The sequence below is a fragment of the Lissotriton vulgaris genome, chromosome 3_2, assembly GCF_964263255.1.
Source record: "Lissotriton vulgaris chromosome 3_2, aLisVul1.2, whole genome shotgun sequence".
Lineage (NCBI taxonomy): Eukaryota > Metazoa > Chordata > Amphibia > Caudata > Salamandridae > Lissotriton > Lissotriton vulgaris.
This window is the reverse complement of record NC_141690.1, coordinates 132,964,217-132,983,289: the sequence shown is the minus strand read 5'-3', so window position 1 is coordinate 132,983,289 and position 19,073 is coordinate 132,964,217. Positions and strand designations below refer to the sequence as shown.

At 48.1% G+C, this 19,073-nt stretch overlaps 1 protein-coding gene across 1 annotated transcript in view; it reads right to left on the bottom strand.

Moving 5' to 3' along the window:
* WDR1 (WD repeat domain 1) overlaps positions 1–19,073 on the bottom strand; it is a 277,783-nt gene that overhangs the window by 18,204 nt on the left and 240,506 nt on the right. Inside the window, exon 14 of the mRNA XM_086964091.1 lies at positions 7,185–7,329. Within this exon, the coding sequence (XP_086820217.1) occupies positions 7,185–7,329 (145 nt within the window). The remainder of the gene's footprint in view (positions 1–7,184; positions 7,330–19,073) is intronic.

Below are 19,073 nucleotides of genomic sequence, written 5' to 3'. Positions count from 1 at the left end.
CTGAACAGGAGTAGGGGTTCAGACGTGGATCTCTGTTTGAGCACCTCTGCCAAGATATTAGGCTTGACTGCCACTGAGGCTAGTTGAAGGTCGAGGACCTCTGCCACCCTCCGCAGCACCACCCTCCGCAGCACCACTTCATAGGAAGCTCCTCGCTCTGTAGCCACAGTAGAGGGAGAAACCAGATCAGCATCTGCAAACATATCCAGGCTTCTGGCTTCACTCCAACCCACATTTTATTCTACCTCCTTCTAAAAAGGTCCAGCGACCCCTGCCAGTGTTCCTTCGAGGCCTAGCCCGAGAGAATAGGATTCAGGCTCCAAACTAGGAGGTAAGGCTCCAGTCGGCGTCAGGCAGTTCTACCTCCGGCTCCAGGTTACAGTCTGGAATGACAATGAAAATGATGCCACTGGTGGGCACCAGCAGTATTGGGATAGGGACTGGAGCCAGGGGAAGGTCGAAATTGTATGACCAGCACCAGTCTGGATCTAGGAATGGATCCTTGGGGGCCCACTGAAAGCCGAGCCGCAGAACCAGATTGGGACCCTCTAACCCCACGAGGCCAAGAGGCGCCGAAGAGTCAGCCTCCCAAATATGAGGCGCAAGGCCTCATAGAACTTCTTCAGTTGGGCTTGGGTCGCTCCGGCTCATGGAAAATTAGAGAGGTGCAGGTTCAGAGGAAGAAGGCCTAGAATGCTGATGCTCACTCATCACGTCGGCCAACGGACGAGGAGAAGTTGAATAACTTTGACATTTTTTTTCTTGTGCCTTGACTTACCAGAGTGTCCCGAAGACTTTGAATGGGACGATTTAGACTTTGGGCTAAGCGACTGGTCCTGGGATCTTCCCCCTCGACAGGGACCTCAACTTGCAGAATCGCATGCCAGGCTGCCTTGAGCTTTAGGGACCGCTTTATCAAAGCCTTAAGGTGCAGGGCCGGCAATCGAAGCATGGCAATCGAAGCATGACTTTGGGTCAAAACACCACAGACAGATGAGGCGCAGGTAAGTCCCCCACATTAGGCAGTGGCAGCCTTCGGAGGGCTTGAATCCAGTCCTGCGCAATGACATCCTCGATATACACCAGGAGGAAAAACCTCAAAAAACGTCAAAAAAACGTTGAAAACAATTCAGTGGTACCACTTCTTGCGGATCAGTGCTGGCTGGCGTGCACAGAAAAGAACTGATGCCAGCGTGCCTGGGTGGTGCCAATATAGGTACCACAATGTCACTTCCGGCACAGACAATGCCAACGACGGATACAAAGTTGATAGATGCCACCTACCAGCAGGGTTATTGCCCATAAAAAATCTTCTGGATCCAGTCTGACACCTGGGGAAATTCAAAGGTAAGGAATCTGCGGCTAGAAGTCTCTTTCAGATAGTTGATTTATCTGTGGGATAAGGAACAGGGTATGCTGGTGTTTACCGAAAAGATCTATCACACTATGTGCTTATTTCCTCTATTCAGAGAGAAAGAATGGGGCAGCTAGACTGGCCAAAGGCAAAGATTTTTAGCCATGACCGCAGGTTGAGTCTCATAGGCTCTGCTCTGGGGAAAGAGGTGAGGAGGGCAAGGCCTGGCTTAAACTCAAACTCTGCATTCAGCCTACTGAATCTGAGAGCGAGAGTTCAGCAATCCTGTTAAAACATGGGCAACGACAATTGGTAAATTTCAGGGGGGTTTGATTAGATCCTTCGCATTCTTTTGTGGTAATGTCTACTTTTTTTTCAATAAACTTTGTGTCTTAAGTTGTGTATTAAATGTATAGCATGCAGAAGTTAATGTAAAAAAAAATCTACACCCAAACAAATTATATTTTTTGTAAACTATAATTAGGAGACAATATTTTTGTCAGATTATTTTTCTGCAGCGGATAGTTAGACATACAACCATTAATTTGCAATTCAAATAGAAAGGAAAATGCTACTTACCCAGTGTGCATCTCTTCTTGGCATGTAGAGCTGTAGAATCTCATGCACAGATCGCCCCATCTAGTGTTGGGTCTGGATGTTTGCACTTTGTTTTTCTTTGAAGAAGTCTTCCTAGTCACAAGGTAGTGGACTCATCTCGGTGAGAGTGAGCATGGTCATAAACTCCATCTTCAGATTGTTTTCCCGCAGAGGGTGAGAGAATGGAGCAGTAGTAAAGAATAAAGATGTCCATGTGTATGTATGAATAGTAAAAAAGAACTACAGCTGCTTCAGGTACCCGGGGGGGGTGGGTGCATGAGATTCTACAGCTCTACATGCCAAGAACAGATGCTTACTGAGTAAGTAGCAATTTCAGTTTGAGGCATGTGAGCTGCAAATCACATGCGTATGCATAGACTATACAGCAGTCTCCCTTAAGAGGTGGCTATCCCGTACTTGATGGGAGTGGTCTGAAACAGTGTTTTAAGTACTGCCTGGCCCAGGTTAGCGTGTTGTCTGGCTAACACGTCTACACAATAGTGCATTGTGAATGTGTGTGGTGTGGACCATGTTGCAACTTTGCAGATGTCTGTAATAGGGGTGATCCCTAAGAAAACCATGGTAGCCCCCATCTTACCAGTGGAATGTGCTCTAGGGGATACCGTTATAGTCCTTCTGGCTTTTGCACAGCAAATCTGAATACATTTAACAATCCACCTAGCAATACCCGATTTGGATATAGTATTGCCCTTGTGAGGTGGTGCGAAAGCGACAAAGTTGTTTGGTCTTACGAAAAGATTTTGTTCTTTCAGTGTAATACAACAATGCTCTTCTAACATCTAAGGTATGTAGAGCTTGTTTTTCAATGGAGTTAGGTTGAGGGAAGAAAACGGGTAAATCAACCGACTGATTTATGTGAAATGCAGATACTATCTTAGGTAGGAATTTAGGATTGGTACGAAGAGCCACTTTATCTTTGTGTAGCTGGAAAAAAGGTTCTTCTATGGTAAGTGCCTGAAGTACACCCACTCTCCTCAATGAAGTGTTTGCAATGAGGAAAGCAGTTTTCCAAGTGAGGAACTGTAGTTCACATTTGTGCACGGGTTCAAATGGTGGGGCCCTTTAGCCTTGTGAGGACTATATTAAGATTCCATACTGGGGCAAGTGGAAGTCTTAGTGGTATACCTGTTTTTAGCCCTTCCATACATGCTTTGATTACAGGCACTCTAAAGAGCAATAAATAATGCCTATTTTGAAGATAGGCTGCAATTGCAGCGAGATGCAGTCTGATGAATGTATAGGCCAATGATGACTGCTGTAAATGTAATAGGTAGCAGATAATGTTTTGTACGGAAGCATCAAGCGGGTTGATGTTATGATTATTGTGATAGATAACAAATTGCTTCCATTTGGCTGCGTAGCAAGCTCTTGTGATTTCTCCATGGCTGTGTGAGGAGACTGGGAGTTCAATGTAATTTTTGATGTGGTACCAGGGAGTTCCAACAGGGTTGTGAACCAGAGTTTACGGGCCAATGTTGGAGCTACTAGTATTAGTTTGAGGGATGTATGTCTGAGTTTCCGAACCACAGATGGAATGAGTGGGAGAGGCGGAAAAGCGTAAGCAAATATCCCTGACCAGTTCATCCATAGAGCATTGCTTTTGGACAACGGGTGTGGATACCTAGAGGCACAGCTTTGGAATTTTGGGGTGTTACAAACAGATCTATGTGAGGGACTCCCCAAGCTTGAAGTATGGGTGAAAAACTTGAGGGCGAAGTTCCCATTTGTGTATTTGATACCTCTGCCTGCTGAAGAGGTCCATAATCTGGGGTGTTCCACTAGGAGACCGATATTTTGGTGAATAGCCCACCTCCAGATGTCTTGGGCTAAGTGTGACAGTTGGAGAGAGTGCCCCTCCCCCCGTTTCTGTATGTAATACATAGCTGTCATGTTGTCGGTTCCAACCAAGACAGCTTTGCCAGACAGGTGATTTTGAAAGGCTTTGAGAGCTAGAAAGATTGCCATCAGCTCTAAATGACTGATGTGGAGCATCTTTCGCTGGGGTCTCCACAGCCCTTGTACTGTGTGTTTTTGAAGATGAACTCCCCAGCCAGTTAGGGACGAGTTCGTGGTTAATACTATCTGTGGTACCGGGTCTATGAATGGCCATCCTTGACAAATTCTGGGTGTTCCACCACTACAGAGAGCGAGGAGTACAACCTCTTACCAACACTAGATCGTTTAATAGACCGTTACTGGTTCCACTGACTGGCTAACAATTCTTGAAGTGGACGCATGTGCAGCCTGGCATGGGGAACAATCATGATGCAAAACGCCATCATTCCCAACAGCTGCATAAAAACTCGAGCTGGAAGTGACGGACTGGCTTGAAACTGGAGAATTAATGCCTGCATGTTACGAATTCTGGCTGCGTTGGGAAATGCCATAGCCCTTTGAGTATCCAAAGTGGCTCCTAGGTAGTTCTGAGTTTAGGCAGGCTGAAGATGTGATTTTAACACATTGACTGTAAATCCCAGCTGGTGAAGTAACTGAATGCTTACGGAAGTATGCCTGCAGCATTGTTGACATGGGCTGGCTTTGGTGAGCCAATTGTCCAGGTATGGGATGACATGAATGCTTAGTCTTCTTAGATGCGCAGCTACTACCATCAGACACTTTGTGAAAAGTCTGGGGGCAGTGGTGACTCCGAATGAGAGTACCTTGAATTGATAATGTCGACCTGCTACCACAAACCTGAGAATTTTGCAGTGAGCCAGGTGGATTGGAATTTGAAAGTAGGCGTCCTTTAAGTCTAGAGTAGACAGAAAGTCGCTCTTTTGCAAAAGATGTAGTACCTGTTGAAGTGTTACCATGTGGGAATGGTCTGACTATGTAAAAATGTAGTTCTCCGAGATCGAATATTGGTCTGAGAAAGCCGTCCTTTTTGGGAAGTTTAGGGTAAAAGGAATACACGCCTGACCCTTGATGTTGTATTGGTACAGACACTATAGCTTGTTTTAATAGTTGGGATTCTACCTCTTGTTTGAGGAGGTGCAGGTGATCTGGTGAATTTGGGGAATGTTGGAAGGAGTGTTAATTAACTCCAGGCAGTAACTAGAATGGATAATCTGTGGAACCCACTTATCTGTTATTGATTGCCACTTTGGTAGGAATTGTGACAGTCTTCCCCCACATGTTTTAAGTGGTCGTGGGGAACTAGGGGCATCACTGCTTTGTATTGGAGGGGGAGGTATGTGTGTTTGAACCTCTACCTTTGCCGTTGTTACATTTATAACCCCCTCTGAAGTAAATTTTGGAACCTGAGGGTTGGTTATTGCCCTTATAGGTAGATGCAGTTTCAGAGGAAGTACTTTTGGAGCCTGCCCATTAGAAAGAGCGCTAAAATGAACCACTGCCTTGTGTAGACTGAAGGGTTCCCATAGATTTAGCCACTTCAGTATCTTTTTTCATCTTCAAGTGAAGAATCTACCACCGGCTTAAAAAGGTGTTCTTTATCAAAACGTAAGTTCAATAAGGAGGTCTGAACCTCAGATTTGAACCCCGATATGCGTAGCCAGGCGTATCGTCTTAAAAGGACAGTATTGTTCACCGCTAGGGCAGATGTGTCAGCAGCATCTAGGGAGCACCACATTTAATTGTTTGAAATTAATTGTCCCTCATGTACCAGGTCTTGTGCTGTAGGTGGGGTAGAAATTGGACAAGTTGTTCCATTTCATCCCAATGTGCAGGGTCATGTGTGGCTAGCAACACTTGTGTATTAGATATGCGCCAGAAGTTAGCTGCCCGGGAGGCTACCCTTTTCCATGTAGCATCAAGGAGCGTTGCCTAGTTTGGGAGTTTACTCTTTTGCGTGCATTGGAAACTACTAACGAGTCTAAGGGTAATTGTCCTCTTATGTAGACTGGATCGGCGGGTGCAGGCTTGTATTTTTTTTATCCACCTTAGGGGTAAGGATATGTGCCCTAACAGGATCCTTAAATATCTTGTCTACATGCCTGGTCATTACTTTCAGCATGGGCAACATAGGCGTTGATTTTTGTGTGCTGGTCAATGTTTTAAAAAGGAAATCCTCTTCAAGGGGTTCTTTATGGAGCTGGACCCCATGGTAATTGGCAGCCATGCATCCATCCATTCAATATAGCCAACACGGTCATCTGGTGGAGAAGGCCTGGAAGGATATAGGTTAGAATCATTATCTGTGGGCGAGTCAGTGTTTGTAGTCATCCCACTCATCTGTAGGTCCTGACTGAAGATAATCATTATCATCCTCCCCATCCCTGTGATTGTCTGGTGTTTGTGGTGGTGAGTGCTCAGGTGAAGGTGGCACAGGTAGAGCCTGAAGCGAAGGTGGAGGAGGATTTGTTCCAATATTTTTCTTCAATAGAATATATGATATTCCTCTTCAGTATTAGTCCTTTTCTGTAAAGTCACTTTAGATGTAATATGTGCAGTTTTAGGATGTATGTATAATATTTTCTGTTTCGGGTCCGGTTTTTTAAGCGGATCATCGAAACTGTGCTTTTCATGTGACTTTGGTTTATCAGTCTGTTTCGGCGCCGACAGCTTCAAGGTTGGTGTTTTCGGATCAGAGGTGGTTTTCTGTGCCGAATGGTAATGTTCGGAGACGGACTTTAGCTTCTATCCCGAAGGCTTTTGCTCGGTACCCGACTTGGCGTGGGGCTTTTCGGAGCCGGATGGCTTTTTTGTATGCTCTGTGCAGAGCCAGAAGGCGGGGCGTCAGAAGCGTGTTCTCAGGCTGACCGGGGCCAGAGGGTGCGGGTTGGTCCGGAGCATTCTTTTTCAGTTTTCTTTGTTGGCTCTGCATGTCGCGTCGTCGAGCCAGACGGTTGCGAAGAGTCTTTTCAGAGCGGACTATGGGCACCATCACCGAACGGAGGAGTCACCTACCTAGTGAATAGGAAGACTTCTTCGAAGGAAAAAAAAGTGCAAACATCCAGGCCCAACACTAGATGGCGATCAATGCATAAGCATGTGATGGAGGTCACATGCCTCTAATATCTTATTTCATCGGAGGAAATAATTATGTAAATCTATTCATACATATAGTAGAAGGATTACAAGAAAAGCAAAGGCAACATTCGGATCACCATACATTTTAAATGCAAATTCATCTGTGTAATTTCTATCTCTGCTACAGATAACACACACACACACACACACTTGGGTAGGGAAAAATACACCAGACCCACAGACCGCCAACAATAAAGTAAACAAGTGAAGGTATCATTACCTGTTATTTTCAGTCTGTAGTCTGAATCACTTAAAGTCCAGACAATAATCATCACATCCATCCCTCCACTTGCAAAATGCTCATTGTCTGGTGACCAGGCAAGGCTGGTAACCTTTGCATGGTGTCCGTAGAAAGTGTTGACCTCCTTTTAAAAAAAAAAAATAAGATTTATAGATAAGAGACAAAAATGTCCAGTACTAGCCACAAAGAAAAAACTTAAACAACTATAGAACACCTGCAACATACTCATTTCCAGGAGCAACCTCTAGGGAGATTTGCAGCATGAGAGAAAGGGAAATTGCTAATATTTAAAGCTAACCAGTCCACACATTACAGCAATTCACAACAAGGAAGGCAATAACTCAAATAAGAGCTTTCAACAATAACATATCAATGCCAAATGAGGCTCGTATTTTGCAATGCAAGTGCAGCTTTAACTGCTTAAATGCAATGGACAAATCACTCATGCCCACTGCATTACATTTATAGATTGAGATCCATTCGGAATTTGGTGTTTTTTTTGGTTGTTAATATGACGTGCAGTGCACTTTTGGGCACAGGTGTCATCACTTCTGGCCGAGCACGGATCTTTGGGGGCAAAGTCCTTTTTGCAGCAATACCTCTCCCTAGTAGATCTCTGCTTAGGGATCGTCCCAGGACAGCAATCCCTAAGCAGGGATCCACCCACTAGACACCAGGGATAAGTCTGTGGTGGGGAAGGGAGAACGTGGAAGTGCCCCCACCCCCAAAGCAAGTGCTCCCCATCGCAAAAAAAACTCCAAATCCGAGAGTACCTCCTTATTGCCCCTCTATGCAGTATGAAGTCCGCTATACCACGGCCCCAACCTGGAATAAGGACATGCAGTGCTTTAGTTCCAACAGAAATATGCAGACTGGGAGGTATTATCCCCAGTCTACTGAGACCCTTAATGGTCCCAGCAGTCGTCCTTACTTCCACCAGGGTGCTAGAGCCCAGCGGTCTTTCTGCTCACTCTTTGGAGTGCATAAAGCCTAGTAGACACCAGAAATAAACAGAAGGGTAAAAGTCCAACCAGGCTTTGGGCCTGAACCTCGTCACTAAAGGTCCTCAGTCTTTCAGTCTCCAATTGGGAGACAGATTGGGAAGGAGGGCAGCCAAGAGGTTTTGAAAAAAGAAAAGAATAGGTTGCCAGCCAGGTTGGAGGAGCAATACACATGCTTAAGAGTTCCTCCGCAAGGCTTCCTTGTGCCACCTGGCATAGTTTACGTGAAGGATGCATAAGGCTATGAGGCAAAGTAGCATCCTCACCTGGATCCAGGAAGGAGCCTAAAAATCAAGATACCACCTTCTGTAACGCTCTTTCTGGTGGATACTCTGAACACACATTCGTCAACTTGGAATACTACCTAGGCGTCAGACAAGATTTGGAAAAACTCTCAGCAATGCTCCTGTGAACCACTATGTGGCACTTTGCAGCTCTGTGCTGCCTTTGTACTGCCCTGGAAGTGACTGAGTGGAGCCGCATAAAAATATCCCCAGATTTTAATGCAGAGGACCATCCACCTCAACAAACCTCTCTTCTTCTCTTTCTTCCCCTCATAGAATCACACAAAATGCTAATAGTCCACTCAGTGGTCCTTGGTAGGATTACCATAAATACTTAAAGCCCTTTTTGGGTTCAGTTGAAGAAGCCGCTCCTCCTCTTTCGAGGGGTGATGAGGGGCAAAGAAAGCCAGCAGTGTGATGGATTGCCCAGTGTGGAATGTTGTCACGACTTTTGACATGAAGGCTGTCTGATTTCTCAGTACCACTTTGTCTGGAAAAAAGGTGGTGGGCTGGTTGCACTGACAGGGACTTAAGTTTAGTCATATGACAAGCTGAAGAGATCGCAATGACGAAGAAATCTTTAGAGTCCGGCGATTCAATGCACAGCTATGCATCTGCTCAAAGGGTGTACACATAAGAACCATCAAGACATAGTTAAGGCCCAAATATGGCATCATAACAGCTTCAGAGGGAACATGTGTCAAACCTTTATTAAATCTCATTGCAACAGGTGATGTGAACAAGGATCTTGGTCTAGCAAAAGTAGAATGATTGAAAGTGCAGACAAGTAACAGTTGAGTGGCCACTGCAAGGCCCTGCTGGGGCGGAGACACAATGAACAGGACAACATTAAAAGGTCAGTCTTTCAAACTCCACACCAGACAATAAATTATTCTCAGCCACTGGCATAAATTGACTTTCGGGAGCACTGCCTGGTTGCAAGGATGACCTCCACTTCAGGTGGCAGATCAAATCTAAATCTCCACGTTGGAGGTGTACATAGCGCAGGTTCGGGAAGAGGAAACCTGCCCTCCTGCTGCCATAGAAGATCCGTTCAAGCATTCCGGATCATTTTCAGAAATCAGGGCAGGAGAAGCAATACTGGAATCTTATGTTTCAGTCCAGCCAGAATGCATCTCCTAGCAAGTCTCTTCGCTGAAAATCCAATATGCAAAACCTTCAACCCTACACAGTCTTGATTATGGCGAAAAGACCTAGCCATGGTGTCCACACGGTCACAAGATATCCTGTGCCACCTTGGGATGTTGAATCCATTTGTAATTTGCAAAAATCCGCCCGGTGAGCTCATCTGCCAAGATCTCAAAGATCCCCCCCAATGGCTCATGATCAAGCAAATGCTTTGGCACAGAACTCAGGACCCCACTCTGTCCTGCTTGCTGCAGTATCACATGGCAATGATGTCCGTGAGAACCTGCATCACCTTTACGGATGGCAGGAAGAATGGCCCACAACCCAAACTGATGGATATAGAGCCTAATTTTTGCTGGAAACCAGAGTTCTCTGACCTCCTCCTCCAGGTGACTTCCCGAGCCCAGCAGACACGTCTGTCCACTCTTAGTGATGACTGAAGGAACTACCACTGAACCACCACTGCAGATCCTGAGCAGCCTCCTCCAAAATATGAATTACATTCATCAGATTTGCTGGGCTTATTGAAACATTCCATTGCAGAGTCCTCATGTGCCACTTGGTGAAGCCTCAGAATGGCTCCCCTCATTGATACCCAAGATCAAGGCTTAATCATCAGCATGATAGCCCAAATGCCTTGAATTGCACCGTTTCCAAAATCGTGTCAATGAATAGCAGCTTCTACGAAGGCGTCCGATGTGCCTTAAATTTGTTGATCGTGAACCCCACAGTCAAGGGCATCGCCGTCGCCTGGAGGTGGTCTAGGACCAACTGTAGTGAACCCACCTTCAGCACCAGCAGTCGAGGCAAGGGACGATTGGTATCCCCAACTTCTGAATGTGTGCAGAGACCAAGATAATCACTTTTGTGGGCACTCATGGGGCGCTCGTGAGGGCAAAGGGGAGCACTGAAAAATGGACATGGTCTTGGCCGACCTTGAATGATCGAGAACGCCTATGGGACTGCAAAATCGGTGCATAAAAAAATAAGATTCCTTCAGGAACAAGGAAGCCACTCAGTTTCTCAAGTCCAGGGGAAAATTGTTCTTCCACAGAAAGGTATTCAGATGTCAAAGGTGCAGTATTGGCTTTTTCAGCAAAAGCACAAGGAAAAAACAATAGTAACAACCTTCTCTATTTTCTCAGCCCAGAATGCACTTTAGATCACCTTTGAAGGGGAGCACTTGCACATCCTGCAGCAGAATGGAGGTGCGCTCCTCTAAAACGTGGCAATGCAAACAGAAAGAGAAGGGCATAACCATGCTGAATATTCTGAATGACGTATTTAACAGATGTGATGGTTTGTCATCCTGTTAGGAAATACTAGATCTTGACATATAGATGCTTCGTTTTCCCAAGACAATATCATCTTTGACTCCCTATCTGGAGCAGCTTTGGGAGCAAAACTAAGGTCAACATTACTATTTGAAGCCTTCATCTCTTGGCTCTATGGAATAGGAAGTTGGGTGAGAAAATCCGGGTCAATAGGCAACGTTATGAGACACATGGCCACCTGCCTTTTCACTGGTAGGCAGGAACCGGTCTTTGATCAACTGTCAGAGTATCAGCTAGGGCCTCGTTGAAGGGGACAAAAGACTCCAACATTGAAGACAGAGGCTGCAGAGTTCCCATCAGGGCTTTAGTCCTTGGTCCGACAACTGCAGTTCGAAGTACACAACAGAAACATCTGGATCATAGCCCGAATATCCTACACTACTTGCTGTGGAGGAAAAGTCTTGAAGGACAAGTTAAATAGCTTTGGTAACGCCTTTTCTGTTAGAGATATGATCTAGCCGCAGATTCCTTACCTTGGCACTTCCAGGCGTCTGGCTGGATCAGGAAGATTTGATAAGAGTACCTCTGCATGCCAATAAGTGGCGTTGGTAGACTATGTATGATGTCGTAGGCGTTGGGTTTGTCGTTGTGACGTCCACGTAGTCTAAACAGGCACCACCTTGGAACAGTGAGGTTTGTACTTCAATGACTTTCCAAGCCAGAAGTGCAGTGCCTTGATGTGAACGGACTATGGTGTGTTACAAAACAACTAGGGCCCTGAATGGGAACAGCCCAGACACTAAAAACTGATCTGCAGTGCAGGGAGGATGGTGGGTTGGTAAGGAATCTGCAGCTTTATCATGTCTCTACCAGATAAGGTGTTACCAAAGGTAAGTAACTTGCTCATCTAGCCGCAGATTCCTTACCTTAGAACAGATACCCATGCAATACCATTCCTGGAGGAGGGACTTCGGAAAAGTGTTAGACCAGAAAGTTATGTAGGACCGAACGGCTGAAGAGGCCTTCCCTACAGACCTGATTATCCAGGCAATATTGTTTGGTAAACAAGTACACTGATGCCCATTTAGCCGCCTGGCAGATGTCGAGGACTGGCACCACGCAGAAGAGCTGTAGTGCTGCCTTAGCCCTGGTAGAATGAGCTCATAGGTCTTCAGGAGGCTGTTTTTGCCCCAAGCGTAACAGATTTGTATGCAGAGGATAACCCAACAACCTTTTTTTGCTCCAATGTACCCTATCAAGAACTGTTCATCCACCTGGAACTCTTTAGTGTGATCAAGGTAGAACGATAATGCTCTTTTTGGGTCCAGATGGTGGAGACGCTCTTCTTCCTTAGAATGATGCGGAGGAGCATAGAAGGTGGGCAAGTTGACAGATTGCCCTACATGGAAAGGTGTCACCACCTTAGGCAAAAAGAAGCTCTAGTGCAGAGCACTACTTTGTCTGGAAAGATTGTCAGGTAAGGAGGCGGAGAGGATAGAGCCTGCAATTCACGTACCCTCCTGGAAGAAGTTATTGCCACTAAGAAAGCGGTTTTGATAGTAAGAAACCGGAGGGGGCAATTGTACAGTGGCTCCAAAGGTGCACACATCAAATAGGTGAGAACCAAGTTAAGGTTGCACTGGGACATAGTAAATGGTGATGGGGGGAACAAATGTACAAGCCCCTTTAAGAATCTATGTACCATAGGAGATTTAAAAAGTGACAGTTGATCTGGCCATCGGCTGGTGTATACTGAATTGGTGAGGGGATGCCTGGCTGCCAGAATAACTTTTCAGACTTCAGGAGGAAGGTCAAAAGCTGTCTCTGTCGACGCTCAATCTGCAAGCAAGGAGGGTGGACAGGTTCGAGTTGAGGACTCGCCCCTGCAGCTGCGACAGAAAATCCTCCCTAAGGGGCAACCTAATCGAAGTATCTATGGTAATCTGCAGAGGCGTAGGATACCAAACTCTCCATGCCAAGTCCGGAGCCACAAGGATGACTTGGGCCCAGTCGCTCCTGATTTTCTTGAGGTCTGTGCACCACTCGAGTCAAAAAGAGTCGCTGCTAGAGAGCAGTCTTGGAAACTCCAAAGCGCAAAACTGCTGACATTTCCTGTTCTCTTCGGAGTCTAAAAGATTTAACCAATGCTCTCCCAACTGCTGAAAGAGACCTTGTGCCACCTCCGGATGAAGACACCATTTGTTATCCGCTAGGCACCGACAACCAAGTTTGTCCCCCATGGTATTCAGGGAACCGGCCAAGTGTTGAACCACAAGGGATATGCTCTATTGCTCCAGCCAAGTCCAGAGGTGCAGGACCTTCTGACAAAGTATCCACGACCCCACTCCAGCTTGTCTGTTGCAGTACCACGTGGCGGTGGTGTCTGAACACCTGAGGCATCCCTTGAGAGATGGTAAGGCTTTCAGTGGCAAGCAAATCACTATATAGAGGCTGATAGAGGCTGAAACATCTGTATCATAGCCTGAATATCCTGGACTAGCCGCGAGGATAGCTCCAAATCTGCACAGGGTCAGAACGGTTCCAATGAAGGGAAGCATCTGAGAGGGAATCAGCGACTTCGGCACGTTGATAGTGAACCCCACTGAGCGCAGGAGAATTTCCATAGTTTGGCGATGGGAGAAGATTTCTTTTGGCAAGCCCGCCTTAAACAACCAGCTGTCAAAAAAGGGGAAGACTGGAACCTCATATCTCTGTAGATGGTCTGTGACTACCACCATCACCTTGGTGAACACCCAAAAGGCAAAGGCACTGGTGAGGCCGAAGGGGAGCATGGTAAAGTGAAAGTGCTCATGGACTACCGTAAACCACAAGTAGAAAAGATGGGCAGGCAGGATGGGAATATGGAAATAGGTGTCCTGAAAGCCCAATGCTCCCATCCAGTCTCCCGTGTCCAGGGCAGACAGGACCTGAGCAAGAGTGAGCATCCTTAACTTCTCTTTTCTGAGGAAGGAGTTGAGAGCTCTGAGGTCGAGGATTGGACAAAGGCCTCTGTCCTTGTTTGGAACCAGAGAATAGCGGGAATAGCAACCACAGCCTCTTTCTGGCCCAGTAACCCTTCCTATAACTCCCTTGGCCAAAGGAGTTTTGACTTCCTTGCGAAGTAAAACAAGGTGATTTTCCGTCAGCCGTAAGTTGGAGGCATGGAAAGAGGTAGTCTTGAAGGGGAGGGAGTAGCCCCTTCAGACTATATGAAAAATCCACCCGTCCGAGGTGATATCCCTCCAGAGGGTGAGGTGTTTGGGTATACTGTCACCAACTGGTTGCCTATGAACTGGGAGCGTTGGACTACAAAGGTTTGGAGGGGTTTGTGGCCTGACCCGACATCTGGCCTCACAGGGTCTGGGTGAACTGCAGCCATGCAGAGGTTGCAAAACTTACGAGGTCTTCTGGCTGGGGTAGGGCTGGTGCAGTTGGAAGCCCATTCTCTAGCCACAGAAGGAGGTAAGCAATAAATAGTACATAATTATTAGGCTTCACGTTCAATTATTAGGCTTCACGTTGAATGAGGCAAGGGGACAAGTGCTGTCTGGGATAGTGTGCTATAGACCACCTGGAGGTCAAAACACCCATATTCAGGCATTAATTGAGGTCTTCTTGAACATGTCATTGACCCACTCAAAGATGATTATAGTGGGCGTTTTTAATCTATGGGATAATGGGAGTTCTAGCCCAGCTCTCAGAGACCTAGCGCAAGCATGTGAAAACCTTGATTTGCATCAATTGGTACTTCAACCGACTCAATGAGGTCACATTTTAGATCTAATATATACCAACCATATGGAGGCAAAGATGGTCGAAGTTTAGCCCCAATGTTGGACCGATCACTTTCTAATACATGTTGTGATAACCTTGCCCAATACAAACAAGCTGACTCAGACTGCAATCTTCCGTCAAGGAAGGGAATAGGCAAAATTATTGAAAAATAGACAGATACCGTCATAACAGAATCCATTTGTACCCAGTAAGTTGGTGGAAGAAAACTACCAGATCTTCTATGATCAGACCAACTGTACTTTGGATCAGATCATCCCAGTTAAGAGGCTAAAGAATAGGAAGAAACAGACAGCCCCCTGGTACAATTAAGAACTGAAACAGATGTGAAAGATTTGTAAACAAGATGAAAGGCAATGGAGAAAGCTCTATATCTCTGACAAAAATATATTAAAACAAGTACAAACCTTATATAAGGAAACGATCGCCATGTCCAAAGCTTAATATTATGCTAAAACCATTCTGCTGGCACCCAATAGTGCAAGAACTCTTTACCATAATGAAGGTCCTACCCAATCCAGCCTGTGTGAGCAATAAGGTCAGAGCGACACAAAAGCTCTGATATTGCCATCTATTTTGATGAGTAGATCAATAAGATTGATGGTCTCAATTTAAATAATAAAACTAATTTGGATGTGGAAAAAGACCCATCTTTAACAGTGGTGATAGAGCAACAGGAAGAGGCAAATGATAGGCCTCAATAAGCATTGTTGGAGTCTTCAAATTCCTACTGAGGAATTATTTAATAAACTAGCTCTGAGTGTGTCCTCTGGCTCGCCATTGGATCTCCTTCCGCAGAGTATATGGAAATAATGTAACTCAGAATTATCTCCTCTGTTATGGCAGATCTGCTGCCAAATCGCTGGATAAAGGAACTGTCTCAAAGGAAAGGAAGCAGGTGATGGTGACCCCACTACTTAAGAAGCCCACACTTGATCCTCTATGTCCATAAAGTTTTAGACCCATCTCACTGCTGCCATATCCAGTAAAAAATTTGCAGAGTGGTCTGTAAATCCCTCTCTCTCAATTCCTGGAAGAAAATGGTTTACTAGATGAGGCACAATTCGGGTTTGGTCCTGGGCACGGAACAACTGCCCTACTGACAGTACTCTACAATCTTAGAATGCGGGCCGACAATGGCAATTCGACCATATTGGTGTTAGGTGACTCTTGGTTGTGTTTACTGTGCTCTATTGTGCTCTGTGCCTAATTTTGTTTGCCCTGTACTCCGACTGCCGCCTGTTTCCCGCTGTATTTTCCCCGCCGCTGCTCCCCCGCGGCCCGCCCCCTTTTGTTTTCTGTACCCTCTCCCCTCCTATTCGCCACCCCGCTCCCGCCTACCAGCTGCTCCTCCCCCCCCCCCCCACTCTCCATTTATGGCAGAGTCCGCACGTACGCGCAGCGGGCGCGCCGATGGCGCGCCAAAGGCAAGCCCGTCTACGCCCGTCCGCGCCTGGACCGCGCCCAGCGCCAGGACCCCTGGCCTCCGCCAACGCCAGACCACATGACTGACCTACAACGCCGCTACCCTCAACGCCGGTCGAACACCCGCCTGCTAACGAGCCACCCGAGGCCACCCACGGACCCTTCACCTGCCAAGCCTGCAAATACACCTGCCTTCGGATCTGCACCGCACCCGCCAAGCCGAGCACCAGCAGCAACCACCTCAAGTGCATCCTGCTCAACACCCGCTCCGTCCACAGACACGCCGTCGAACTCTGGAACCTGCTCGACAACATCACCAGACGTAGCCTTCCTCACGGAAACCTGGATGAACGCCTCCTCAGCGCCAGACATCGCCATTGCGACGGATACAAGATCACTCGGAGGGACCGCGTCAACCAGACTGGAGGAGGCATCGCCATCATACACAAGAACACCATCCGCATCATGACCAGCACTGACGACACCTTCACCGCCGCCGAACACCTCCACTTCCAGATACACACCGACCCAAGACCACACTCAGAGGCACCCTCATCTACTGACCCCCCATGGACCACGCACACAATTCAGCAAAGACATCACAGACTTCATCAGCCCGCACGCCCTCCCCTCCGCTGACTACATCCTCCTAGGGGACCTCAACTTCCACCTGGAGAACAACAGGGACAGCAACACCACCACCCTGCTGGACAACCTCGGTCTCAAGCAACTGGTGAACACCCCCACCCACTACGCCGGCCACACGCTTGACCCAGTCCTCTCCTCCAGTAAGTACATCTCCTTCAGCCACTCCACTTGACTTCATTGGACTGACCACAGCTGCGTCCAGTTCAGCTTCAGAAGAACCACGACCCACCACCACCCGCAACAGGTTCCTCACTGGAACAAGGTCACAGCCGACCAGCTCACCACCTCCCTCAGCCAGAACCCTCCCGCCAACACAATGGACCCCAACGAAGCAGCCAGCAACCTCACACAGTGGATCACCAACGGCGCAGACTACCTCGCACCACTGAAGACACCCCCCCCAGCAGACACAGCAGCAAGAAAGCCTCTTGGTTCACCGACAAACTTAAGAACTCCAAGAAGAACTGCCGCACCCTCGAGAAAGCCTGGCACAACTACAAGACTTGTACATGACTGCCCTCAAGCACGCCACCCGCAAACACCACCAGCTGATCCGCACCACCAAGAAGACAGCATTCAAAGGACGTCTGGACAACAACGCCCACAACAGCAAGGAACTCTTCAGCATCGTCAAAGAGCTCTCCAACCCCTGCGCCGGAAACAACGATATCACTCCCTCGCAAGACCTCTACGACTCACTCGCCTCGTTCTTCCACTGCAAGATCGCCGAAATACACAACAGCTTCAGCGCACCAACCACGCACCCAACCACCGAACCAGCGCCCCCCCCCCCCTCACCACCACCCTCTGTGCCTGGACTCCGGTCAGCACCAAAGACACCACCCGCACGATGAACACCATCCACTCCGGATCCCCTACCGACACCTGCCCCCACCACATCTTCAAAAAGGCCGACTCCATCATCGCACCCAAACTCCGGGACATCATCAACGCCTCCAACACCGCCACCTTCCCGGAAAGCTGGAAGCACGCAGAGCTCAGCGCCCTCCTGAAGAAACCAACTGCGGACCCCACCGACCTCAAGAACATCCGCCCCATCTTGCTCCTCCCTTTTCCTGCCAAAGTCATCGAGAAGACCGTCAACAGACAGCTTGCCGCCTTCCTCGAGACGAACGGATCCCTCAACCACTCGCAGTCCGGCTTCCGAGCCAACCACAGCACCGAGAACGCCATCATCGCAGCCACTGACTACATCAGATCCCTGCTCGACAACGGGGAAACACCGGCCCTCATCCTCCTGAACCTCTCCGCAGCGTTCGACACGGTCTACCACCGCACCCCAGTGCAGCGCCTCAGCAACATCGGAATCCAGGAGAAGGCACTGGAGTGGATCATCTCGTTCCTCGCTGGAAGAACCCAGAGAGTCCGCCTCCCCCGTTCAGATCCGAGGCCACCGAAGTCATCTGCGGCGTACCACAGGGATCATCGCTCAGCCCCACCCTCTTCAACGTCTACATGAGCCCCCTTGCAGCCATCGCACGTCAACACAACCTCAACATCATCTCCTACGCCGACGACACCCAGCTGATCCTCTCCCTCACCAACGACCCAGCCACTGCCAGAACCAGCCTACACGAAGGGATGAAAGACGTCGCCGAATGGATGAAGAACAGCCGTCTGAAACTGAACTCAGACAAGACCGAAGTCCTCATCCTGGGATCATCTCCCTCCGCCTGGGACGACTCCTGGTAGCTCCCTTCCCTGGGCACCACTCCCAAGCCAACGGACCACGCACGTAACCTGGGCTTCGTCCTGGACTCCTCCCTCTCAATGACCAGACAAGTCAACAACGTCTAATCATCGTGCTTCAACACCCTGCGCATGCTCTGAAAGATCTTCCGATGGATCCCCACTGAAACCAGGAAGACGGTCACCCAGGCACTCGTCACCAGCCGACTGGACTACAGAAACACCCTCTACGCCGGTACCACAGCCAAACTACAGAAAAGACTCCAGCGCATCCAGAACGCCTCCGCACGACTAGTCCTGGACATCCCCGGACACACCCACATCTCCGGCCACCTGATAGACCTGCACTGGCTCCCCGTCAGCAAGAGAATCACGTTCAGATTCTTCACCCACGCACACAAGGCTCTCCGCGACCTGGGCCCAAGTACCTCAACAACCGCCTGACCTACGCACCCACCCGCCAGCTACGGTCGACCAGCCTCGCCCTCGCCGCCGTTCCACGCATCCACAGAGCCACGGCTGGTGGAAGATCCTTTTCTTACCTGGCAGCCAAGACATGGAACTCGCTCCCCATCCACCTCCGGC